The sequence below is a fragment of the Melospiza georgiana genome, chromosome 24 (assembly GCF_028018845.1).
Source record: "Melospiza georgiana isolate bMelGeo1 chromosome 24, bMelGeo1.pri, whole genome shotgun sequence".
NCBI classification, from domain to species: Eukaryota; Metazoa; Chordata; class Aves; order Passeriformes; family Passerellidae; genus Melospiza; species Melospiza georgiana.
Window position 1 is genome coordinate 5034472 of NC_080453.1, and position 24383 is coordinate 5058854.

Here is a 24383-nt window from a genome sequence, read left to right on the forward strand (position 1 = left end):
CAGTGCTGGGCTCGCTGTGCTGACACTGTTCCTGCTGGACATGCTCACAGCAGGGCAGCTCTGTCAAGAGGAAATGTTGGTGGGGCCAAGCCTCGCAGAATCCCATTGGAAGGAGTTGTAAAACTTGCAGAATATAGGTCAGCTTTTATTTTTTATATTTTCAAAACCCCACCAATGTGGGGCATTGTCTTTTTTATTATTATTATTATTTTTAGTTTGGCTACAGCTTGTTTTGATTTCCACATAGAACACTAGATCACCCCATGAGCTGTGAGTTGAGATGGATAAGCAGGGAAGCAGCTGGGCTCCTCAGCTTTGTTCCAGTGCTGCAGGATGGGCTCTGTGGGATGGATACAGGGTGCAAACATCCAACAGGATCAGGCACTGTGCCACGGTGACTCCCCTGGATAGCTCAGGGTGAAGTTAACACAGTGGAGTTTCTTTTAGACTTGGTGGCCCCTGTAACTTAAATAGTTTCATTTTTTACTTGCAAATGGAACTTCTAAGTTTAGAGTATATGAGGTTCATCAAGACAGAAAGCTGGGGGGACTGGCATGTTCCCCACACACTGATATTTTAGCTGCTGGGAGCTGCAGGTGAGAATTGAGTGCTGCTGAGAGCCAGAATAGGAATTCTCAGTGGACTTGGGTTGTTGCTCAAGCCCTTTAGTTCCTTGGGTTTAGATTTGAAAATTATTCACATACTCAGACATATTGTGGCTGTACTTTATGCAAGGTAAGGCCAGAGCTTTATTATTCTTATGTTTATTCTGGATTTTTGCACACACTCTAATGCAGTTCAGCTCCAAGTCACATTCCTTTGCTGTTAGGGGGTTCCAGGAAATGTGCACTGAAATGAGAGCATGAGCATGCACCTGGCTCAGTGTGTGCAGGACTGCAGCTACCTGGGGAGGGGGTGCCAGGTTGTTGGGGCAGGATGGTGCTGGATCAGTGCTGTGCTCCAGGAGATGGGATGCTGGATCAGTGCTGTGCCCCAGGGAGATGGGATAGTGCTGGATCAGTGCTGTGCTCCAGGGAGATGGGATGTTGGATCAGTGCTGTGCTCCAGGAGATGGGATGTTGGATCAGTGCTGTGCTCCAGGAGAGGGGATGTTGGATCAGTGCTGTGCTCCAGGGAGATGGGATGGTGCTGGCTCAGTGCTGTGAGATGGGATGCTGGATGCACCAGACCCATTTCAGGCAGATGCCCCACAATCTGTGAGTTCTGCTCTGCAGTGATTGCTTCTATCATGTCCCTGAGGTGCCAGCAGGCACTGCCCAGCTCACAGAGCCAGGCTTTAGAGACTGCTCTGTTCCCTCCCCACTCCATCACATCCAGCTCAGACTGTTCCCTGTGTGGATTCACACCTGCTCCATGATCCAGCTGTGCTGCTCTGTGTTTAAGTTGCCATTGATGGTTCAGCTGTTGGGCATTTGTTCTGCTTCCCAGTGCTCCCACAATAACTCAGAATCTTCCTCTTTAGTCTGGCCTCTAAGATTTTCATTTCCCAGCCAGATGCTTTCTGAAGGCAACTCTTAAGAGTTAGACTAGTCAGGACAAAAAAAAAAGTTGAGCAGGTTTCCTTCTTTTTCTTTTGGTTTTTTTTTTTTTTTTTTTTGTTTTATTTCAGGGCAAGAGGGGTGGGTTGGGGGGGGTTTAGGATTTTTTTTGCAAGATTTTTCTTGACAAGGAAAACTTTACTGCTCGTTTTTTAAAGCTCTTCTCCTCTCAGACTCTGAACCAGCTCTTATTATTTCAGAGCTTAGGGGCCACAGCTGGCCACGAGGGGACAGGAACATCGAGGGGCTTTGTACAGACATTTGTACACTTGTGTAATATGTAATAGGCCTTTTCACACTTCTGTTGAGCTTTTTACCTGTAACCTTTACTATGTTGTAAATTAAATGCAGATTTTGCCAGGTTGGAGAGTGTAGTGTGTTCGTTGCAGTGTGTGCTGGTACAGCTGAGCCTGCCCGTGGTGCTGTGGCTCAGGGGAGGATCCTGCCCTGGCAAAGTGCCCTTTTCCCTGCAGGCCTTGGCCTCAGGCTGCAGCTCCTAAAGCTGCTCCAGTTGCTTTGCTTGTGAGCTGCTGTGCTGCCTCGTGCTGCACTTTGGTACACAAGGACACTTGGCATTGGATTTTGAACAGTGGCTGCTTTTATTTGAGTCAAGTTTTATCTGGTTGTGGCATAATCCTCTTTGTAAGTTGTGCTCAGAGCCCAGCTCTGCTGCTCCTCTGGCAGTGAGGCCTTGGGCAGCCTCAGGCACCATCCCCTGTCACTGATCTGCAGCCTGCCCTGGGCTGTCACCCCAGCCAGACTGCCTGAGTCACCAGCTGTGTCACCAGAAGTGTGTGCCACAATAAGGAATGCTGGCAGCAGCCTCTGGAACACGTGGCAGCTCCCTACCCTCACTCCTTGCCAGTTCATGCCCACAGGGAGGCCTGGGCTTCATCTGATTTGTGAGGCTGCCCCAGCAGTCCCAGCAGAGGGGAGACACTCCTTGTTGCACAATCAGGCTCTCAAAAACATTGCTCTTCACACATCTCTAGAAAATTTCAAATCAGCATCACAAGGCTTTTAGTAAACATTGACGATTTTGTCCTGCTTTCCAAGCAAGTTCTCAATGCCAAAACCACCAATTCCCATGCAGTGTAGTGTAATCTTGTGCCTTCCTTCTTTTCTCTTGCTCTTGCCATCACAGCACTCGCTGAGGATGGAGCAATCCTAAGAAAATGCAGAAAACCAAAAGCCAGACACTGCTGGCAGCAGAGGCAGAGCTGTTGGTTTTCACACACTCATCATACTTTGTAAAATCCATTTCCCTGATGGCACACAGGTGATCCACACGGCATTCCTGCTGGCACAGCTCCAGGTCATACCTGGCAGAGTTCAGCTCATAGTACAGCTGCAGGTACTGGGGGTCCCTGGAGATCTTCTCCAGCACTCTCTGCATGGAGGCTGCAGAGCCATCAGGGACCTGGAAGGCCTCTGTGAGCCTGTACTCCTCCTCCCACTCTGGGAGCCCTGCTGAGCCCATCCTGTTGGCACGAGTCAGGTTCAAGTAGTAAGTCACCATATCCTGAGGGAGAGAAAAACGCAACTGGGGAGACACCAGGACAAGATTGGCCCTGGGTGAGACACTGGGTCAGGCTTGGCCCCCTCCCCAAGGGCCCAGCTGCCCTGCATGGGGCTTCCTCCCCAGAGGGGCACCTGGGGACCCTCCAGAACCACCCCAAACAGAGCCTGTTCCCTGAGGGATAAAAGAAACAGGGTGGCTTTGCTCTGCTTGGCTTTGACCTCCAAACACCAGAAGCTCTGAGCCTGGCCTGTTCAGACATCTGTCAGTTGCTATCAGCACTGCCCAGCAGCAGAAGCAAGAGATAGCAGAGTGTTACTGAGCAGTGTTAGCTTCTCAACTGAACAAACAAGAATCAAGTTTTTCACAGCTGTTCTCAGCCTCTTGCCCTTTTTCTCTCTGCTTCACTGACTCCCCAGCCTTGCACAGCATATGGTGGCATTCACTTCTATGGTATAAACACATAAACAGAGCAACTACAGAGCTTCATCCAGTACAAAGGAGGGCACAAGCACCTGTCCTCCACCTCTGGGCAAACAAGAGATGGGAAACAGAAGCTGCCCCTACAATTCACCTCAATTCAGAGCGACACAAATAATTTTTCAGATGCTTTAAATGTTTTGGAGGGGGTCTGACAAGTCTGTTATTACTCAAAGAGTAGTTCTGTGATCCATATTATCTGAGGAGCAAAGCAAGTGTCAAATGAAACTCATTAAGGACATGAAGAACACCACAAAAACTGACCCTGCCCAGGGGAACTCATCCCAGCAGGATGCACTGGCTGCCAGGGCCATGCTTTGACTCACTGATGCTCCAAATAAATCTTTGTGCCAGACATGAGGCTGAAATGTCCTGGGTCAGAGTCCTGTCCCACACACCACTCAGCCCCTGTGCACTGAGAAATCCTGAAAAGCCTGTTCTGACTACAGGGGGAATTAAAGTTGTGCCAGAGCTGCAGTGTGGTGCACACAGGGTCCCTTACCAAGACCTGCAGGGTGTCCTGGTCATAGTGAACCACACGAATGGCAGGGTTGTTGGCTCCATTGCTCACTCCAGGCAATGTTGTTTTCCAGGGAGTCACTCCAGGGGCCAGGAACATGACATTGATTGGAGCACCTTCACAGAAATGCAAAGCAAGCTGTGATGGACACCATGGCTCGTCCCACACCCTGTCCCCATCACAGATTGCACTGCTGACAGCACCTTTGTCCCCACTCCCTGTACCACCCCACACACACAGATTACACATGGAACAACTCTGGGGACTGAGCACGGGGCTGCTGCAGCCAGCAATGGGCTCTGCAGTGCAGTGAGGGTGGCCAGGGAACCACACTCAGCAAAGGTGCTCACCCACACACAGATCAGCACTGCTCTCCAGCAATGCCCAAACCCCTCAGGAGAGAACAGGCAAGAAGCTGCCAGGCATTGAGGGGAAACAACAATATCTGAGGGTGAATAGGAGGGATGGGGGTAGAGATGAGAACACTGTTGCCTCTTGTTGCCCATGTCAGATGTTTTTCCTGGCTTCTTAGCTGCTTTCAGCCAACAGCCACTAAAAACTCTCATGGACAGTGACTCTGAGAGCTGTCAGAGCTGTCACACGAGCACTTGGGTGGCCAGAGCAGGTACCTGTGTGGCTGTAGAACATCCTAAAGCTGTCAGTGTGATGGTGCCCAAAGAACTGGGCAGCAATCACCCTGTGGTGCCTCTGCACAATGCCCAGGTAGCGCTGGTTGAAGCCCCTCCTGAACCAGGGCTTGCCCCGTGTCTTCTCAAAGAAGCCAGGAGGGACATGGCCCACAATGTAAACCTGCAGAAACAAAGCTGCCCTGAGCACAGAGCCCACACCAGCCACGGAGCACCAGCAGCCAGAGCAGCAGAGCAGGAGGAGCCTCCAGGCTGAGGAGAAGCCCAGGATGTTGATTCAGTGTTTTTAATACCATTTCATCTGCTCTGGAGGCGTTGGTCAGAGTTTCTTCCAGCCACTGGAACTGCCCCCCAGGGTCCTCCTCAGCAGCTGTCTCCTCATTCTGGTCATAGTAGAGGTTGGTGTTGAGGACAACCACCCGTCCCCTCGTCCCTGGGCCAGGCAGCTTCTCGCTGTAGAAAGCTCCTTAAAAATGCAACCAAAGGAGGAAGAGCTGGAGAGCTGCTCACACTGGTGGTGGCTGTGATCCCAGATCCCTTTGTTTCCACCTCTCCCTGCTCTCCTCAGCAGCAGCCACAGCAGGGTCACTGCCTGGGACAGTGCCCTGAGCACTCCAGGATGGGGTTTGGAGTGACTCCTCCCTGTGTGTCTCTCCCAGTGAAGGGAGACCTGGATGGGCACAATGGGCAGCTCTGGAGAGCCCCAGCACCAGCTGCTGCCTTTAAAGATAATTTTCCTCCCTCTGCAGATCACCACTCTGTGTTCTTTCCAGTAACTTGACAATGGCAGAAGAGACTACAGTATAAAATAACTTCTCCTCTTGCAAGCAGAGCTCCAAGACAGAAAGCAGCATTAAATTGGACCCTACCTCTGCAAATCCTCTATGAATGCTGCAGCTCTGAGCAGAGAAGCAAGGAAAATTGTTCATGGTATTCTCCTACCCCTCCTCATATCCCCAGCATGCTCTAAACACATGCCAGTGGTGCCAGACCTGTTCTGAAGAGAGGAAGGGAGGCATCACTCAGCCAGGGCCGCCACAGCTCTGCTGTTTGGTTGTAGATCCTGTGCTCCTTCCCAGGAAACTGATTCTTGGGGTGGAAGTCATGATTGCCCATGGCTGCATAGACCTTGGTGCCTGTGGGCAGAGCCAAGGAGGCACAGGGGAGCTCAGGGCTGCAGGGGCACAGGGAGAGAGGTCCAAACAAGTTCTTTCTGTGCCCTTCCCTGTGCCAATTCTGTCATTTCTCCATCCCTGTTAACCCTTCCCATGAGTCTCTATGCCCCTCTCCCCTTCTCATCCCCTCAAATCCTACCTGGAAATGTCTCTGTTATCAGAGAAGTCAGATTTGCTATTATGTGCAGAACCTTTTCTTCTCCCAGCTGCTCGTTGGGGACATGGGGAGTGTCATCTCTACAAAAAGAGAAGCAGCACAGTCACTGTCTGGGACTAGCAGGGCCTGTGCTTGCAGCAATGAGCAAGGCAGAGAAACTTGCCAATTCCTCTCTGAGCCTCCTAGAAGAGAAAATTTAAGGTTTTGGGTGCAGAAGTCAGTGCTGTGTTGCCTGGCCAAGATGCTGAGGGAGTTTCTAGAAATTGCTCACAGGGAAAATGAGCTCCACTCCAAACCTGAGTGTTCAGCAGCACCCTCAGGGACTCACAGGGTGGGGTTGTTGGGTGTCTGTGCAGGGCCAGGATTGGAACCCATGATCCTTGTGGGTCCCTTCCAGCTCAGGATACTCTTTGATTCCAGGATTCACTTCACCTTAAAACCCCTGTGCACCCTGCTTTGAGGTGTGGCACAGGCACTAAAGCTGCCTGCAAACACTGCAAGGGTCAGCACTTTGCAATCTGAGGGCATCTCATCTGCAGTAGTGGAGCAGAGCTGTTTGCACACCATAAAACAAGGAAATGCCTCCAGTAAAGCAGCAGTCCAGGGCTGCTCCATGTCTGTGCTTGCATGAACATGCTTATGGCATTTGTGGATGATGCTGGGCTGTCCACTGGAGAGAGAGGAGAACATTCAAAATCATGTCAGAGGACTGGGGAAAATTGCTTGAGGGAAAAAGAATACTCAACATAAGGTCACAAGAACCAATAACTGTGTTTAAATAGGAACAGGCATCTGCAGGGACAGAAAATGAAAACATGGGACAGGCAACAGCCCTGCAAACTGGAACTGGAGGTTACAGCAAGTTGAGGCTGCACTATCAGAAGAATCATATACACAATAACAATGCAGAATAAAGCTTTTACCATCTGTATGTGCTAGGGGCACAAAGGACAGGGGGATAGGACAGGGGACCCACCCCAGGAGAGAACATCCTCCACTGGGGAGGCTCCTCTGACTCCTAAAGCAGGACCGTCCCTTCCTGAGCCAGGTCTGCAGGTGCCTCATCGCAGCCAGAGAACTGCTGCAGGCTGGTTTACCGTGCTCTGTTGGCACTGCTCTGACGGGCAGGGCTGGATGCACGGACACACAGCCCCTTCCCCTGGGCACGCCGAGTGCTCGGACTCACCGTGGGATCACACAGAACGCACCGAGAATGGACAGTGAGCTGGGATCCTTTTGTCACCTCGCTGCCACGAGTGTCTTGCCAGTGTCGAGCGCCCTCGCCGGGGCTGTGCTTTCCTCCAAACCCGTTTTGCATTACAAGGCACATTTGTGCCCTCTCCTTTCCAAAGCCCATGGAAAAAGCCCGGCCACCCACACCACGAGCCCGTACGGGCTGCACCGCCCGTGTCCCGCCCAGCCCCGGTGTCCCTCTCACCCGGTCCAGAGCACGAAGTCGGGCGCGGGCAGGCGGGCGCGCATGGCCCGGGCGGCCGAGCGGAGCAGGCTCCAGGGCGCATCGCACACGTAGCTGCCCCACGGCCCGGCGGGCTCGGCCCGACCGCCGCCCGAGGGGCACGGCCGGCCCGCTGCCGCCGCCGCCTCGTACCCCGGGTCCCAGTGCAGGTCCGTGAGGTGCCAGAACCGCCCGGAGCCGGCACCCGTACCGGGCAGGGCCACGGCCAGCAGGCACAGCCAGAGCAGCACCAGGAGCTGGCCCGGGGGCGCCATGGCAGAGACCGCTGCCCTCACCTGGCCCCGGCCCTCACCTGTGCCCGGCCCCGCCCCCGGGCCCGCCCCTCATGAATGCCAGGCCGGGCAGCGCCCGCTCTCAAAATGGCGGCGGCGGCTTCCCCGCGGCCTCTTCCTATTGGACAGAGCTGGAAGACGGAGAGACGCGATTGGCTGCCGGCCGGCAGAGCGGCCCGCGGGCTGCATGGCAGGCACCGCCGCCCTCACCTGGGCCCGACCCTCACCTGGGATCGGCCCCGCCCCTGGGCCCCGCCAGCAGCTGCGACACGGTGCAGGGCGCGATGTTCTGCGAGCGGCTCCGCTGCGAGGGCCGGAGGGGCCGTCAGAGCCGGCCCCTGGGCCCCGCCCCTTGGCTCCGCCCTTTCATCTATGCTAGGCTTGGCAGTGCCCGCTCTCAAAATGGCGGCGGCAGCTTCCGTGCGACCTCCTCCTATTGGACGGAGCCGGAAAGCGGAGGGACGCGATTGGCTGCGGGCCGGCAGAGCGGCGCTCCCGGATTGGGCGGCAGGCAGCAGCGCGCGGGCCGGCGCGCGGGCGGCGGCGGCAGTCCCGGAGCGGCGCCATGTGGAGCGGGCACGGTGCGCGGGGCCGGGGCCGCGGGGCCCGGGGGGCCGCTCCCCGTGATGGCGGCAGCGCTGGGGAAGGGGGCTGTGTCCCCGCCACCGCGTCACGGTCCTTCTCTCTCCCCGCTTAGGGAACTTCGATGGCGGGTACGGCAGCATGGGCGGCGCGGGGCTCCCGGGCGGATACACGCAGTCCCCGGGCGGGTTCGGGTCGCCCGCCGGCGGCCAGGCGGAGAAGAAGCAGGTAGGGCGGGCGGGGGCCGCGGGTCGGGCCTGGGGCCGGGCCTGATCCGGCTCTGACGGCCCCTCCGGCCCTCGCAGCGGAGCCGCTCGCAGAACATCGTGCCCTGCACCGTGTCGCAGCTGCTGGCGGCCGAGCAGGTGGACGAGACCTTCCGAATCTGCGACGTGGAGATCTCGCAGGTGAGCACCGGGGCGGCCCCGCGGGGCCCACCCGCACCGGCCCGAGTGTGACCCTTCCCCCTCCGCCTCAGGTCACCCTGGTGGGCATCGTGCGGCACGCCGAGAAGGCGCCCACCAACATCCTCTACAAGGTGGACGACATGACAGCAGCCCCCATGGACGTCAGGCAGTGGGTTGATACTGATGTAAGCATTGGATTTGCTATCAGCAGGCTTCTTTAGCAGCTTTGGGGAGCAGTGGGGGGAGAAAAGCTTTTTCTTCTTCTCCCCACTTTGGGGAAAGTGGGTGGGGAATTATACAGTGTCTGGACTGGAAGGAACCTGTAAGGATCATTGATCAACTCAGTTCTCAACTCCCTACTTCTCACGAAGCTTTTTGAGTATAGAAGGTGTGGCTTTTCTGGAAAGTATTTCAGGGATAACATGTCCCTGAAATCCAAAGGAGATGCTGCTGTAGCAGAGGTCCCTGGTGGTGTATATGACTGTCTGCCTGTTTAGTGTAGCTGAGTTCAGTTGAACAGTTTTGGGAGGGTAATCAGGCAGGAAGTTCAGCTGATTTACTGCAAGTTTAGCGTGATGTAGGAATGCACATTGTTTGTCCTTGCTTGAGATGAGCCTGCTTTGCTAAGCTGCTTATTGTGACAATTGAGAAATGGAAACAGGAAACAGCAAACCTGTTGTTCCCTCTCTGTTAGGAGGCAGGAGGTGAGAACGTTGTGGTGCCTCCAGGAACTTATGTCAAAGTAGCTGGTCACCTTCGGTCCTTCCAGGTAAGGTAATGGTACCCGTGTGTGAGTCTGGCAGGACTCTTAGCACTTCACGTAGCACTTGTGGTGTAAATACTCAAATAATGGTGTATGTGCATTAAGGCAAGGTGCAGTTAATCCCCAGCTGGTTAGAGAAGTGATTCTGTCTCCATTGTCTTTCAGAATCACATCCCTCCCCATGGCTTGCTTGCTCCCAGTGGGATGGGGGGAATCAGGAGGGTCAAAGTGAGAAATGAGTTCAGATAAAAGCAGTTTAATAAGTAAAGCAAAACAAGGAATTCATTCCACACTTCCCATGGGCAAGCAGGTGTGCCTCTTCCTCCTTCTTTGATCAGTTTTATAACTGAGCATGATGACACTGGCTGGTGTGGGTTCTCCTGTGGGGCATGGGAGTCCCAGCTGTTTCCCCTCACAGCTCCTTGTCCCTCCCAGTTTAATACTGGTGGAGCTGTGTGAGGAGCAGGAAAGCCCTTGGCCCTGTGCAATGACTAAAAACCAGCCCGTGCTACTGTACCCCAGCCAAAAGCAGCACAAGATGTAGCTCAGAAGGTTTAGGATGAGCTGCATGCACAGAAGTTCTCTCCCCACTGCTGTCCCACACTCCTGGAGGAAATGGCTGGGTTGCCTGATAGGCATCTTCATGTTCTTGTGCTGTAAATTGCTTTCTTTGTTTTGTGTTTGTTTGTGGTTTTTTTTTTCCTCTGAAAGAATAAGAAGAGCTTGGTAGCATTTAAGATCATGCCTCTGGAAAATATGAATGAGTTCACCACACACATACTGGAAATTGTCAATGCTCACATGATCCTCAGAAAAAATCTCATGGTAGGTACAAAGACCCTGATTCCATCATGGCCCTTCCTGGGTGAGTGGTGCTCTCCCAAAGGGGGACCTTTCACTGGGAAAATTCCCTCATTGTGGGGCTGGAGAGTTTAAAGCTGGGCAACACCGAAGGTGTAACAGGAGTCCTGGCTTCCTTGGAGAGAGATTGTATTGCAATCTGCTTCCATAAGAAGCTGTTTTTACTTACTGGCTTAGAAATAACAGTGAGTCTTTAACTCTGCAGGCTTGGGCAGCCTGGCTAAACACAGCACTTTTCTTCTCCTAATTCCAGTCAGCATCCAGAGTGCCACAGTCGTTTTCCTCCACTGGCATCATCAGTGACATGGGGGGCTATGGAGGAGGTGGCAGCCTGCCAGTGAACGGGCTCACAGCACACCAGAGCCAGGTGGGTGCCAGCAGCTCCTCTGGGAGCACAGCACTGCCACCATAGCTCCTCTGATGTGAGCTGCTGTGCTCCTTGCTCATCCAGGTGCTGAACTTGATCAAAAGCTGCCATGTCCCAGAGGGGATGAGTCTGCAAGACCTGAAGCTCCAGCTCCACGGTTTGAGTATGTCAACCATCAAGTAAGTGTGTAGAAATGAAGGATGCTGTGGGAATCCAGGCAGTCCTTCCAGAGGCAGAGAGAACAGTGGACAAGCCCTGACACTCACCTGTGAGTCAGGGTGGGTAATTCAGGTGATCCCAGCAGCACAGGAGCCAGAGCTTTTGAAAGATTCACTGTCCTGAGTGAGCTGTTACCAGTTGCTTTGTTCCTTGTTTTCAAAACAAGCTGTTTATCAGTTCAATGGCAATGTATTGCAGTCCCTCAGTAGCATTTCTCCTGTTCAAGGTCTACCATGCTCTTTGAACACTGATAAAAATCTAGGAATAGTTTGTTCTATTCTACTTCACTGTCTCTTATAACATCTTCTTGAGACTTCCAAAAGTTGTCATTACTTTCCATGACCTTTGTGTGTTCTGTCCCCTCTGGAGCAGGGGACAGAGCAGTGCCCCTGTTCATTACCCTTCTGGTTGGTACTGCTTAGGAAGAGCAGAGTGGTGACTCAAGTAGAGTCTGAGCTTCAGGGGGAGCACATTGCCATAGCTTTGGAGAAACTTCTTGTGTCACTTACACTGCCCACAGGACAGAGACACCAAGAGCTTCCCTGGGCAGCTGCCAGGAGGGAACTGTGGGGATGGGGTCTGTAAATGGGAATTCTGGAAATCAGAGAGGTGGTGACTTACCTCCCTTTGCTAACTAATTGCAAATTAGTCACTAGCTGTGGGGTTTTTCTTCAAGGCAAGCTGTGGAGTTCCTCAGCAGCGAGGGACACATCTACTCCACGGTGGATGATGATCACTACAAGTCAACAGATGCTGAGTAAAGTTCCTTCCTCTGCCTTTAGTTCCAAGCAAATGTTTGTCCATATTTCAAGATACCTTGCTGAGCTCTGTTACATGAAGGTGAGCTTTGCTCTTTGTGGCAAGTCCTGGTTATTGGTGAATGCCAGCTCCTTGGAATTGAAGGATGAGCAGGACGTGTGTGATTGTGGTAATTGGACCTGATTCTATGCTGTGACCATGTGACTGAAAGTATAAACAGACATGGGAAAACTGAACTCAAAGCTTCAGAGCTTTCACTTTGTTTTGGCTCCTTAGAGAGTGCCTGGTAGAAAGAAGAGCCTCTTTATTATTTGTCTTTTATTTCTAGAGCTGTTTCTCCTAACTCAGCTTCCATTCCATTTTCTTCACAAAGTGGGTAGCCAAGAGTAATCTTCCACTGATGTACAGCAATCATGAGAAGATATTTTTATTTTTTAGTTTGTGCACTTAAGTCTATATTTGTACTAGAGCTGATCTTGTTAACTAGAGCTTTTGAACTTTTCCAATAAAATGTTAACTTGGGGCACCTTGCATTGTTTGTGACTCTAGAGGCTTCTCTGCCTTGAAGAAGAAAACTGCTTGACAAAACCTGGGGATAAAAGCACAGCTCATACTTTCAGTTTAACGATTGTTATTTTTTTCCTTAGCTTTTTACTTTTGAAGGTTCAAACTGAAGTGAATGTCTGGCCAGTGAGAAATTAAATAATTGTAGAAGACAACGTGTATCAGTGTTTCAAATAGGGCCAGAACCATTTCTGCCACCAGAACAGCTGCTCTGCTGTGCAGTGCAGTGCTGACCTGTCCTTCTACTGCAGCTTGATAAATGCCCAGGGACATGGAGCCTGCTGGAACAGCAGTGTGTGCACACAGGGCACAGTTCAGAGGGCTCACAGCTCAGAGCTCTGGGTGTTCAGAGCTGTTATCCACGATAGGGCAGAGGTTTTGTTGTCTAGGACTCCTAAAGGCACCTGGCTTTGCAAAGGTGGTTCCTTGTGGGCTCATCCATGGGGCTGGCAGGGAGACTCAGGGGCTCTGCTCTTTTCTGCCAGGAGTTCCTGCTGGTGCCAATCCCAATATCCTGCTTGGGTTCAGTGGCCCAGCTGCAGCCCGTGGTGCACCTCTGTGGCTGAATCATGCCGCAGGTGTGTAACAGGTGAACCTTTGGCTACGGCATTCAGCATACATAGAAGCCAAAAGTAATGTAATTTCCTTTTTGTAGGAGGTGTGCCGGTTAGGAAGAAAATCCCCGAGGGATTTTGGAAGTGAAGATGAATGGAATTGCTTATCAGGAGAGCAGTTGTGCAATTGGATAAAGGGCTGGGGACGGGACTGCTATGGCGGCGGGAACGGAGCTGGGGCGGTCACACAACCCGGGGCGGACACACGGCCCGAGGTGGGGCTGCCCGGGGGGGGACACAGGACACACGGCCCGGGGCTGCCGGTCCGGAGCCTTCATACAGCCCGGGGTGGGGCTGCCGGTCCGTCCGGGGCGGATACACGGACCGGGAGGATCTGCCCGCCACGGTCACAGCCCAGAGTGGGGCTGCCGGTCCCACACCCCGAGGCCGTCCCACGGCCCGAGGCGGAGCTGCCCGGGGCGGTCCCACAGCCCGGGGCAGAGCTGCCGATCTGGGGCGGTCCCACAGCCTGAGGTGGAGCTGCGGGTCCCACAGCCCGGGGCAGAGCTGCCGATCCGGGGCGGTCCCACAGCCTGAGGTGGAGCTGCGGGTCCCACAGCCCGGGGCAGAGCTGCCGATCTGGGGCGGTCCCACAGCCTGAGGTGGAGCTGCGGGTCCCACAGCCCGGGGCAGAGCTGCCGATCCGGGGCGGTCCCACAGCCTGAGGTGGAGCTGTCGGTCCCGCAGCCCGGGACGGACACACAGCTCAGGGCGTTCACAGCCCGGGTGGAGCTGTCCGGGGCAGAGCTGCCGATCCGGGGCGGTCCCGCAGCCCAGGGCGGTCCCACAGCCCGGGGCGGGCCCCGTCCCGGGGTGAGTCCGGCCCGTGCCGGCGCCGCCACCGCCGGTTCCGGGCCGGGCTGCGGGACCCCGATGTCTCCCCGAACAGCCCCGCCGCGCTTCGGGCCGCTGCAGTTGGCGCTGGCGGCGGCGGGCACGGCGGCGGCCACCCTGGACGTGTTCATGGACGGCTGGGTGGCGGCGCAGTACGCGCGGCACGGCCACCCCGGCTGGGCCGCGCTGTCGCTGGCGCTGCTCGCCGCCGCCTCAGCCGCCGCCCAGGCCTGCAGCTGGCTCTGGCTGCGCTCCGACCCGCCCGCCCTGCGCCCCGCCGTGCCCGTGCTGCTGCTCGCCGCCCTGCACCTCCTACAGCTCGGCTTCTTCTTCAGGTACGGCAGCCCCGCACCGAGTTTCCCGCCCGCCGCCGGACTCCGCTCCGCCCCGGCCCCTCCCGGCACCCGGGGACGGGGGTGAGCGGAGCCTCGGCTGTCGGCAGGGCCGGGAGGCTCCAGCACAGAGCCCGGGCCGGAGCCGGATGAGGAGTGTCGGTGGAGCGAGGGAAGTTTCCCTCGGGCTCTGCTCTGTGTCCCGGGGCTGGTACCGCTGCCCTCCGGACAAACGGAGCAGCGCCCCGAAACCTCGTCACGGCCTCGGCACTTGAGGGGAGCAGCGAGGCCGAGCCGGGATCCAAGGAGATTGATGCTCTGTTTTTCACGCTTGCATCGTGTGGCTGCTGTGGTGTGTGATTTGGGCAGGGGGAAGGAGGGGTTTGGACACAAATCAGTGGGTTTGTGGCCCTGTCAGGGTTGTTTTGCCCTGTCAGGAGTTTGCTGAGCTGTCAGGGCAGCGTGGGGACCAAGGTGTGCCCTGCGTGCCCCTCACCACAAACCGGTCCCCACAGGTGCCTCTATGCTCTGAAGGTGGGCTGGAGGGTGTGCTGGGCCAGGGCAGAGGAGGAGGATGAGCAGAGACACATGGCCTTCATCTCGCACGACATCAGCATGCTGCGTCTCTTCGAGACCTTCCTGGAGAACACGCCACAGCTCACCCTGCTCCTCTACATTGTCCTGCGGACCAACAAGGCTGAGATCTCCCAAGGTGAGGGACTGGGGCCAAGGCGGTACAGGCTTGGGTGTGGCAGATCAGAGAGGCTTGTCCAGGGGCTGGAGGACCCAGCAAAACACCTGCAGAGTCATTCTGCTCCTGTGTCACTCCTTCCTTTCACGTGTCACACTACAGGGTAGACCCCTGTCCTACACTCACGTGCCCCAATGAACCGTGCTGGGCTTGGGGTGGGGGTTTGAAGCTGTGGGACCACTGTGGTCATTCTCTTATCTGCCCCAGGAGAGGCTGAGGGTCAGGTGAGAAATCAGGCACATTCTGGGGAGTAGGGAGGTGCTGATGTTGGTATGGGTGAAGCACACACTGAGCAGGGGCTGTGGTGCCCTTCCCAGGGTGGGGAGCAGGTGTCACTGCAGGGAAATGGGGAGGCAGCACTCACCTGCCTGTGTGGGCTGAAGGCTTCCATGCCTGTCAGATGGGCTCTGCAGAGCTGTTCAATCCCAGCATTTCTTCCTCATCTTCTGAGCAAGGCCAGGCACCAGTGTCCTTGTCCTCAGGGAGAGCAGAATGCCAGGGGACAGATGCAGGTGCTGATGCTCTGACCTTGACAGCAGCTGCTTTGTGAGCTGGGGGAAAACTCATTTTAGCAGGGAGAGGTTTGAGCCAGGCTGGGCCACCCCTTGGTCCCCCCTCAGCATTCTCACTGTGGTGATGTTCACAGGGGTCCCAGGACGAGGGAGGGATGAGAATCTTGACTCCGTGTTGCAGAAGGCTGATTTATTATTTTAGCATATATATTATATTAAAAGAAAAGGGTATACTAAAACTGTACTAAAAGAATGGAAGAAAGGATTTCATCAGAAGGTGGGAAGGGAAGGGAAGGGAAGGGAAGGGAAGGGAAGGGAAGGGAAGGGAAGGGAAGGGAAGGGAAGGGAAGGGAAGGGAAGGGAAGGGAAGGGAAGGGAAGGGAAGGATCTTGTGACTGACCAGAGAGTCCAAGACAGCTGGACTGTGATTGGCCATTAATTAAAAACAGCCACATGAGACCAATCAAAGATGCCCCTGTTGATTCCACAGCAGCAGATAATTATTATTTACATTTAGTTTCTGAAGTCTCTCGGCTTCTCAGGAGAAAAAATCCTAGCAAAGGATTTTTCAGAAAATGTATCTGTGACATTTTCACCTGTGTGTTCACAGGCCTGGGGATGGTCACGGCGTTCCTGTGTGTGTCCTGGTCTCTGCTGGATTACCACCAGTCCCTGCGCTCCTTCCTGCAGGACAAGTATGAGCTGAGCCGGAGCTCCTCCATCGTTTACTTCCTCTGGAACCTCTTCCTCATCTGCCCCCGCATCCTGGCGCTGGCGCTCTTCGCCCTGCTCTGGCCCTACGGCGTGGCTGTGCACTTCTCCCTGCTGTGGCTGGCCATGTTCCTGTGGGTCAGCCTGCAGGGCACAGACTTCATGGAGTCAGCGGGCTCTGAGCAGCTTTACCGGGCCATGGTGGCCGTGATCCTCTACTTCAGCTGGTTCAACGTGGCGCAGGGCAGCACGCTGCACCGCAGCATCATCTACCACGGCTTCATGCTGGTGGACAGCACCCTGCTGGGGCTGGCCTGGCTCTGGGGCCGGCCTCCTGAGGAGGAGGAGGAGCACTCATACCTCGTCCCCGTGGTGTCTGCAGCCCTGCCCTGCTACCTGCTGGGGCTGGGGCTCAGGGTCACCTACTACAAGTGGCTGCACCCCAACGTGCGGCTGCGGCGGGAGGGCAGATACGATGAGGTGGATGCCGGTGGAGGGGGTGATGGGGTGGAGTTTCGCTCGTTTTTGGAACCAGACCTGGTCAACAGGCGGATGCAGTGGCTGGCCCAGAGCCACTTCTCCTTGTCCCAGCCAGCACAGCAGCACTTCCTGAATGGAGATGCTGCTGTGGAGTCTGCTGTGTGAGGGCAGCTCCTCTAAAGGGACATGAGGGGGGAGGTGGACGTGTTGGTGTGCCCCTGGTTGTGCCCCCAGGCTGTTGTTTTGGACAGCTGGAGGGAGCTGGCAGAGACCAGGGGTGATGTGCAAACACCCAGTGAGTCCCATGGCACTCAGCATGGCTCCCGTGGCTGTACCCTCGGGGAAAGCCACAGTGTGGGGGTTCAGCACATTGTAGCATCTGACTGCACTGCTCTGTCTAGTTTTCTTGTTATTTATTTGTAGCTTTTTCAAAAAAAAAGAAAAATGAAAACAAGAGCACTGGTTTATTATCTCTGTGCCTCTCCTGTGCCTGCTGCTGCCAGTGCTGTGCTGGGATCTGGGTGGTGGAGCAGGGAGGATCTGTTTCCTCCATGGTTGTGGCTATCTGACCTTTCTGTTTCCAGCCAGGCTTTTCCTCCTTGTGTTATTTTAGGCTTTAAGGTCAAAGCTCACCTGTTATCAGTGTGCTCAGGGAGGGATGGGGAAGGAGGGCTGTGCTGGGAGGAGTGGCTGCAGGGTGGCTCAGGGCTTGGACACCTCACGCTGCCCTGGCTGCCATTCCCACCACCACGGCCTGGGCAGGGCTCCCAAGGCCACAGCATTGCTCAGCCCTTGGTGGCTGTTGGTGTGGTCAGCAGTGGGCTCAGTGTGTGCCAGCTCCTGGGCACAGACACCCAGCACTCCCCAGCTCAGTGCCCAAACCCAGAGCAGCCCCTGCCCTTTGCTGCTGGCCAGCTGGCAGCTGGGGCACGTCCTGCCTGCCCACAGCACCTTTGGCTCCTTCCCCCATCTCCATCACACCCCTCCCAGGAGGAAACTCCATACCAGGGAAGGCATCTGGATGCAGCTGGAGGAGCAGCTGAAGGCATCTGCTCACAGCTGTTTCACAGCTGCTCCTGTGAGCAGCTCAGCCTGCCCAGAGCCAGCAGCACAGGGTGGGAGAGGGGCGTTGCCTTGTGCAAATGAAGATGGGAAGGGAATGTTTTGTGCAGGAAAACACCTCAGCAGGGCCCAGGAGCACGTCCTGCCCCACTGGCTCCCCAGCACTCCCCAGGGTCATGGGGGCTCTGGTGGCTGCACTGTGGCCTGTGGCACCCCAAATGCTCCTGGTGCTGCCAGGCCTGGTTTGAGCTGTCACAGGGGCAGAGAACAGGCTGAAGCACTGACTATAGAAAATAAAGACTTTATTATTTTTTCCAGTTCACAGGACAGTTCCCATCACAGACCATGAACAGGCAAAGGCCCCACAGGCAGCAGCACCTGAGCTCACCCTCACAGCAGAGGTGCTGTGGGCTCCAGGGTCCTACTGCTTCCCACCAGGGCCAGCACAGACATCTCCCCAGGGGCTCTTGGAGGCAACAAATATGAGTGGATCAGGTGGTTTTTAAAGCCTCTGTGGCTGTGTTGAAGCTGAAGGGGAAGCCAGCAGCACCCAGGTGAGCTCAGTGCTCTGGGCCTGCAGGCTCACTGTCCTTCAGGTGTTCAGGTTTGCTCTCCCATTACCCCCGACCTGACTGTAGCTGAACTGGTGACAGAGACAGGAGAAAAATCAATGCTTGGACAGAGATGCTGTTCTTGCCTCAAAAGAGACAGGAAAAGGCTTAAATTCAGCCAGTAGAGGAAAAAATAAAATAGCCAGGTCACCCCTTTATTAACAAACAGAAATGTACCATCAACCTCCTGTTATAAAAGTACTTTACATACATTCAAGGAAACATCATATAAATACCAGTATGAAATGTCAGTGGCTGCAAGTTCCACACTCAGCTAAAATTTTAGCAACATCTTAAAATTTCCTTAAAACATTTGAAGTAAACAAACACAAAGCACAGCCAGCTGCCAGGCAGCTCAGGCCTGCAGGTGCAGCACCTGCTGCCAGTGCCTGGGCAAACCCAGCCCCTCTCCAGCACAGCTCTGCTTCCCTTGGCAGCAAAGCTCGTGGGCTGCTCGGCTGTGCTGGTGGTGGGAGGTTAAGGCACAGGTTTTAATCCCAAATTCAGCCAGCTGGAGTATGAGATATGCTCCCAACAGGCTGCTGCACAGGCTGGGACAGCTCCCCAGCCTGCTTACAGGAGACCTTTGGATGGGCTGAGGGATGTTCAGCATCAGCACAGACCCTTCTGTGACCGAGTCCTGATCCTCTGGTGACATTCCCAGCCCTGGCAGCAATGAAGCTGCTCCTCAGCACAGCTCTGGCACTTCACAGGGACCCCAGAGGAACTGGAGCTGCCTCAGCTGCCTTGAACAGGTGCAAACACACCTTGGCTCTCCACTTGGTGCAGACAGAGAACACCCCTGGGTGCTGCTCCCCTTCCCAAACTGCTGAGCACTCCCAGCACAGCCCCCTCTGCTGAGCTGCCCAGTGACACACAGAGCAGATTCCTCAGATTTTCCTCATGGATGAGCAGCTCCCACACAGACAGCATGTTCCTGCTGCAGAGCTCCTGGGGAAATACACACACCCTGTATCCACCTGGCAAGGAGCTGAACAGAAAACAGATCACTCCTGACTCCAGTGACCACCCTGGAGAAAGAGAATCGCCTTTGATTCCAATTTCATTAATCTAAAAAACCCAAAAAACAAACCCAGAGGGAAAGTGGAGCTGGTTCCATGTGAAATAAACCTCCCAGGTCCAGTTCCTGAGCACGAGGTATCCAAACCCTGGCTCCAGGCACCTTCTGCCCCGTGGGCACTGGAGCTGGCCCAGCAGCTCCCTCTGCACTGATGGAAATTAACCCTCGGTAATTAAAGCCATGAAAGGAATGCAGCAAACACACCCTGCCTGTGTGGGCACAGCAGATGGGTCAGTGTCCTCCTGCAGTGACAGACCTCCAGCCCAGTCCCCCAGTGACTGATGACCACGATCTGGAGGGGTCAGGTCTGGCTCTGCAGGAGCAGCAGCAGCAGATTCTGGGGCACAGCACACTCCTGTCCTCAGGGCTGATCTGGTGCCATCAGAGTAGATGGGGGAGACCCCCAAACACAGCCTGAGCTGGCACAAAACCAGCCCAGCCCTTGCTGGCTGTTCCTGCCCAGGGAACAGGTCACTGACTGCAGCCTCTGCTCCTGGACAGCTGCAGAAAAATCAGCATCACCATCACCATCCCTCCCAAGTGCTCCATGCTGCCAAGTCACAGTGTCTTAGAAAATTAAGTCCCTCTTAACAAGGCATTTTGTTTGTCACTATGTAGTTAGGCTAATGCAAAGAATATAAGAAAATTGAATCTGATTCTACTCAAAGGAACTTACAAATAGGGTCAGGAACACAGAGGTGAAGGTTATACCACAGCCAGAGCCTTCTCTGCAACATTCATGAGGATTTAGGAATTAGATTATTCCTAGTCCAGGTGAGGACTCTGTTCACATCTGAGCAGTCTGCACCGGTCTGCTGTACCTGATGTTCACAGGCAATTTCATTTTGCTTTGCAGGGAACATCTGTGGGATCTACAGTCCAAAGGCTGAAATCCAGTGATCTCCTGCTGGCTAAAAGAGCTTCTGCACACAGTGACTAGAAGCCACTGGGATCAATTCAGAACACCAACACTTGCCTCTACAAGGAACCACATATTCCAGAAGCATTCCCTTACCTTTATATTTTCCAGTAATCCCACACTGAGGAAATAACATAAGGACATTGTAATAAATTAACTGTTTTGAACACCCAGGGAAGGAGACAGGACACATTTTACAGCAATAGAGGTATTTTTGACATTTTCATTAATATTTCCTATGAAAAAAACCCACAGCTCTTCGGCTTTGCAAAACAAGGGAGGTTTAAGCTCTGCCATCAGCGTTTTCCTATAAAAATAAATTTTTGCGTTTACTTGGGTTCTACAACTAAGCTGAATAGAAAGAAGAAGGCTCTTACACATAAATCTGCTGTTTTATGGCCCCTCCCTCTGGAGGCCAGAGGCATTCAGCTGGCTCTGTAAGTCCCTTCTGCACACAAGCTCTAGCTCTGCTGAGTCTAGGGCTCCTTCACAGGACACCTTGGACTTGGCAGGGCCTGTGCTCCCAAGAACAACCTGCTGTCATATTCCACTGTACAGTTTGCATTAGGTATGTTTTCTTCATCAAGCTGAAAGGTGAGTCCCCAAACATGTGAGATTTCTGTCCCACAGGAATGGAGAGGGCTGGCAGGAGCTGCAGTTGTGTCTTTGCTCCAGCTTCTTACAGGAAGTCCAACTCAAGGGCTTGGTGAAGGGACACGAGGTCAGCGTGGTTTGTGATCCTCCAGAATGGCATGTTGTGCTGTGAAGAGAGAGGACAGCCAGGTTCATGCAGGGATTGATTCCCAGCTGAGGTGGAAGCATGCAGGGCTGTGCAGTGTGGTGGCTCTGAGCTCACCACTCTCAGGACACACCTCAGCCACGTGCACATCTGGATCTGGAGCCACAGCTGTGTGTGACAGGCACCAGCACTGACTGTCAGCTGCTCCCCATGGAAACCTTGGCTGTGAGCTGCTGCTGCAGCCAGGAATGCCAGTGCAGGGCTGACAGCTCTGGCACAGGGCAGAAGGTGTGAAGCCTGCAGAGTCAAGGTCCTGACAGTCATCTTTGCACTCACTACTAATTAACACAACTGAACAACCCATTCAGGCCTGTCCAAACCAATCAATCTCTTTGCTCCTTGTTTGTAATCAGCCTAATGGCAGGTGCTGTACTGATCTGCTGCTGTTCTTGAGCCCTGACTCCTCCACACTCCTGAGGAACTGCAACATCCTGACAGTCACAGGCTATGATCAGCATACAGAACCACAGAATCATCAAAGGTGGAAGGGACATCCAAAATTGTCACCATGATACTTTCTGAAAAATCCTCTTTGCCCAGGATTTTCTCCTGGGAAACTGAGAGGCCTCAGAAAAGAATGAAAACAATAATTATCTGATTGCTTGGGAATGTGATCTGGAGATCATTTACCAACAGGTGCACCTTTGATTGGTTCCATGTGAATTGTTTTTAATTAATGACCAATCACCATCAGCTGTGTCAGACTCTGAGGAGTCAGTCCTGAGTTTTCAGGATCATTCTTGTTGAGCCTTCTGATGTATCCCTCCTCTTTCCTTGGTATAGGAATGGGATGGGATGGGATGGGATGGGATGGGATGGGATGGGATGGGATGGGATGGGATGGGATGGGATGGGATGGGATGGGATGGGATGGGATGGGATGGAATGGAATGGAATGGAATGGAATGGAATGGAATGGAATGGAATGGAATGGAATGGAATGGAATGGAATGGAATAGAATAGAATAGAATAGAATAGAATAGAATAGAATAGAATAGAATAGAATAGAATAGAATAGAATAGAATAGAATAGAATAGAATAGAATAGAATAGAATAGAATAGAATAGAATAGAATAGAATATCAGCCTTCTGAGAACATGCAGTCAAATTCTCATCTCTCACCTCGTCCTGGGGACCTCACAACACCACACAAGATCACTGAGTCCAACATGCTACATCTAACATGCTATACAAAGACACTGCTGACAGGAACAGTGTCATATGCAACCCTAAACAGTAAAAGAGAAACTTTAAACACACAGGAGGCAGAAAACTGCCCATCTTAACACAATGGAAGATCTCTTGCATCAAAGGCAAACTTTTTTCCTGGCTGCCCTGGCCTGAGGAGCTCAGCTTGGAAGGAGAGTCCTTGCAGGGAAGCCTGGCAGGAGTTCCCTCTGCACTGCCCCAGCTCTGCAGTCACACTGTCACACCCACCTGCTTGGCTGCCACCTCCTCGTCACGGCCGTCTCCGATCACCACGTACGTCACCTTCTTCCCAAACCGTGACACAATCCTCTCAAAGCAGCTCTCCTTACCTGCCAAAGACAATCCTCCTGTAAGGAACCTCAGGCACACAGAAACAGAGCCTCAACAGCTCCCTTCCTCCCAGTACAGAAACACTTCTGGTCTTACTGGGCAGGGACAGCACCCAGTTCAGCTGCCGAGGCCACATGGGGCTCCTCAGCTGCAGAAATGGCATTTCCCCTTGTCAAGATCCCAGCTAACCCTCAGCAGATGGCACCATGCCAGACTTGGCACACTCCCTTACCTATTTTTGTAGCACTATAAATATTTTCAATGGGAAACACCTCGCCCAATCCGTACAGAAGAACTTTGGCAAGAGCTGGCATCAGCTGGGTGGTTGTGATCAGGATGTTCTCACAGTTTTTTCTGAAAAAAGAAAAACACACTTGTAACAGCACATCTACAGGCAGGGGTGCCAGGACTGCTCCAGGCAGTCTGATCAGCTCCCCAGGTGCCAGGTGCTTTGCTGTCCTGCTCTCAGGAGGCATTTTAGGACAAGGTTTTGCAATTTTTGCTTTGCTTCTGGCAGAATTCCCTGTCAGAAAAACCATTTGGTGAGCATGGGGACCTTGCTAATTACAGGTGTTGCAGCAGAGACACAGGTGAACTTCTTGCCCTCAGAACAGGGGCAGTGCCCAGCACAGTGCTGCACCTCAGGGCCAGAAAGGGCTGAGAAAGCCTCACATGCACTTGCAGGTTCCATACCTGGACTGGATGAGCAGCAGGGATTTTAATGCAGTTTCCAGCCAGGAATCTGTCAGCACTTCTATGTCAGTCCTCAGTCTCTGCAGAGCTTCCCTCTTCTGTGGGCTGAGCAGGCCTGCAAGGTGAGGAACACGTGTTTGCCTGGCAAGTGTGACACAGGGAGGGCTCTGCAATAAATAACACAACTGCCTGCAACAGATAACTGCCTGCTCTGCAATAAATAACACAGCTGAAGCCTCTGGGAGCTGGGCTGTCTCAAAGCAATGAAAGAAACCAGCTCCCAGTGACATGAATGAGCCCAGAACTGACTTATCTGCAATTATTTCAGAGCATTTTTCAGGACACAGACAAAGGCACTTCTCTTGTACAAAGCACTTGCAGTAGCAGGGGTCCAAGGCCACAGAGCAGGGGAAGGAAATCCTACAGTTTCCCTCTCTGACTTTCTGCTTTTCAAGGACCTTTTCCACTTTCAGCCCTTTTATATATCTTTTTTTTTTTTAACTACCCCCCTTATTTTATCCCCTTGTAATTGCTTTTAGATATAATTTTCTTCAAGCCTCCAGTTTTGAATTAAAAGCAGACAGAAGTGGAGACTATCTCTGGGAGCCTGCACATCTCTCCAATCTCCATCCATGATGTTTGAGCCCCCCTCACTCCATCTTTCTGCTACACTGAGGCCACAGAGGGACCCACAGCAGGCTGCACTGACAGCTGCTTCATCATGCAGCTTCCCACAGGTTCTGAAAAACTCTGTATCCATGTTTCCCACAAGCAAAATATGAAATCATGGTCTGATCCCTACTACAAGAAATCAGGTAACTGCAGCACACTGAACTGCAGACCTGTACAGGCAGATTTTTAAAGCTGAAAGCTGTAGCTGTGAACACCAGGTTTTTAGAAAATATGTCCAAAAAAAAAAAACATTTATCAAGGTTTTTGAGTAGGCAAAGGGTACCCAAGCCCACAACCAACCAGGCCAAGCCACCCTACCAGGTGAGCAACCTTCCTTTTCTGGGGATGACAATGCCAAGATTCAGACTAAACAGAAAATTCATCTCCATTTGCTCACTGTGGTTTGCATGATTATGACTGCTTTGGAGTTGAAAGGGAAGTGA

At 53.5% G+C, this 24383-nt stretch overlaps 4 protein-coding genes across 5 annotated transcripts in view; 2 read left to right on the top strand and 2 right to left on the bottom strand.

The window, feature by feature from the left end:
- Positions 1-208: 208 nt before the first annotated feature.
- Positions 209-8129, bottom strand: SMPDL3B (sphingomyelin phosphodiesterase acid like 3B). The gene is made up of 7 exons (XM_058040042.1): positions 8034-8129; positions 6040-6137; positions 5718-5861; positions 5019-5191; positions 4708-4888; positions 4061-4194; positions 209-3081 (listed from the first exon to the last, which is right to left on the bottom strand). The coding sequence occupies exons 3-7, from the start codon at positions 5839-5841 to the stop codon at positions 2698-2700; spliced, it is 996 nt and encodes a 331-aa protein (XP_057896025.1). The 5' UTR covers positions 5842-5861; positions 6040-6137; positions 8034-8129; the 3' UTR covers positions 209-2697.
- A 193-nt stretch (positions 8130-8322) lies between these two features.
- Positions 8323-12295, top strand: RPA2 (replication protein A2). The gene is made up of 9 exons (XM_058040230.1): positions 8323-8387; positions 8504-8616; positions 8694-8795; positions 8867-8980; positions 9490-9564; positions 10270-10383; positions 10673-10786; positions 10871-10965; positions 11682-12295. Exons 1-9 carry the CDS (start codon positions 8372-8374, stop codon positions 11764-11766), a joined length of 828 nt encoding a protein of 275 aa, XP_057896213.1. The 5' UTR covers positions 8323-8371; the 3' UTR covers positions 11767-12295.
- A 1520-nt stretch (positions 12296-13815) lies between these two features.
- On the top strand, positions 13816-16941 carry XKR8 (XK related 8). Its single transcript, XM_058040391.1, has 3 exons — positions 13816-14111; positions 14624-14820; positions 15982-16941. The coding sequence occupies exons 1-3, from the start codon at positions 13816-13818 to the stop codon at positions 16725-16727; spliced, it is 1239 nt and encodes a 412-aa protein (XP_057896374.1). The 3' UTR covers positions 16728-16941.
- A 968-nt stretch (positions 16942-17909) lies between these two features.
- EYA3 (EYA transcriptional coactivator and phosphatase 3) overlaps positions 17910-24383 on the bottom strand; it is a 41867-nt gene continuing 35393 nt past the window's right edge. For both annotated transcript variants that reach the window (XM_058040254.1, XM_058040253.1), the window contains 4 exons: positions 23269-23383; positions 22808-22929; positions 22474-22574; positions 17910-20995 (listed from right to left, as the gene is read on the bottom strand). In XM_058040254.1, coding sequence (XP_057896237.1) covers positions 20915-20995; positions 22474-22574; positions 22808-22929; positions 23269-23383 — 419 coding nt within the window. In that variant the 3' untranslated portion in view covers positions 17910-20914. The remainder of the gene's footprint in view (positions 20996-22473; positions 22575-22807; positions 22930-23268; positions 23384-24383) is intronic.

Bases quoted from the DNA above. Each gene is read 5' to 3' on its own strand.
- SMPDL3B (XM_058040042.1), bottom strand. From the start codon at position 5,841: ATGGGCAATCATGACTTCCACCCCAAGAATCAGTTTCCTGGGAAGGAG. The intron at 4,195-4,707 runs GTACCTGCTCTG...ATTTCTGTGAAG, and splicing joins GATGTTCTACAGCCACACAG to GTGCTCCAATCAATGTCATG. The intron at 3,082-4,060 runs GTAAGGGACCCT...TCTCTCCCTCAG, and splicing joins AGGACACCCTGCAGGTCTTG to GATATGGTGACTTACTACTT.
- RPA2 (XM_058040230.1), top strand. The intron at 9,565-10,269 runs GTAAGGTAATGG...TTCCTCTGAAAG, and splicing joins GTCACCTTCGGTCCTTCCAG to AATAAGAAGAGCTTGGTAGC. The intron at 10,966-11,681 runs GTAAGTGTGTAG...TTTTTCTTCAAG, and splicing joins TTGAGTATGTCAACCATCAA to GCAAGCTGTGGAGTTCCTCA.
- XKR8 (XM_058040391.1), top strand. From the start codon at position 13,816: ATGTCTCCCCGAACAGCCCCGCCGCGCTTCGGGCCGCTGCAGTTGGCG. The intron at 14,112-14,623 runs GTACGGCAGCCC...CGGTCCCCACAG, and splicing joins CAGCTCGGCTTCTTCTTCAG to GTGCCTCTATGCTCTGAAGG. The intron at 14,821-15,981 runs GTGAGGGACTGG...GTGTGTTCACAG, and splicing joins CAAGGCTGAGATCTCCCAAG to GCCTGGGGATGGTCACGGCG.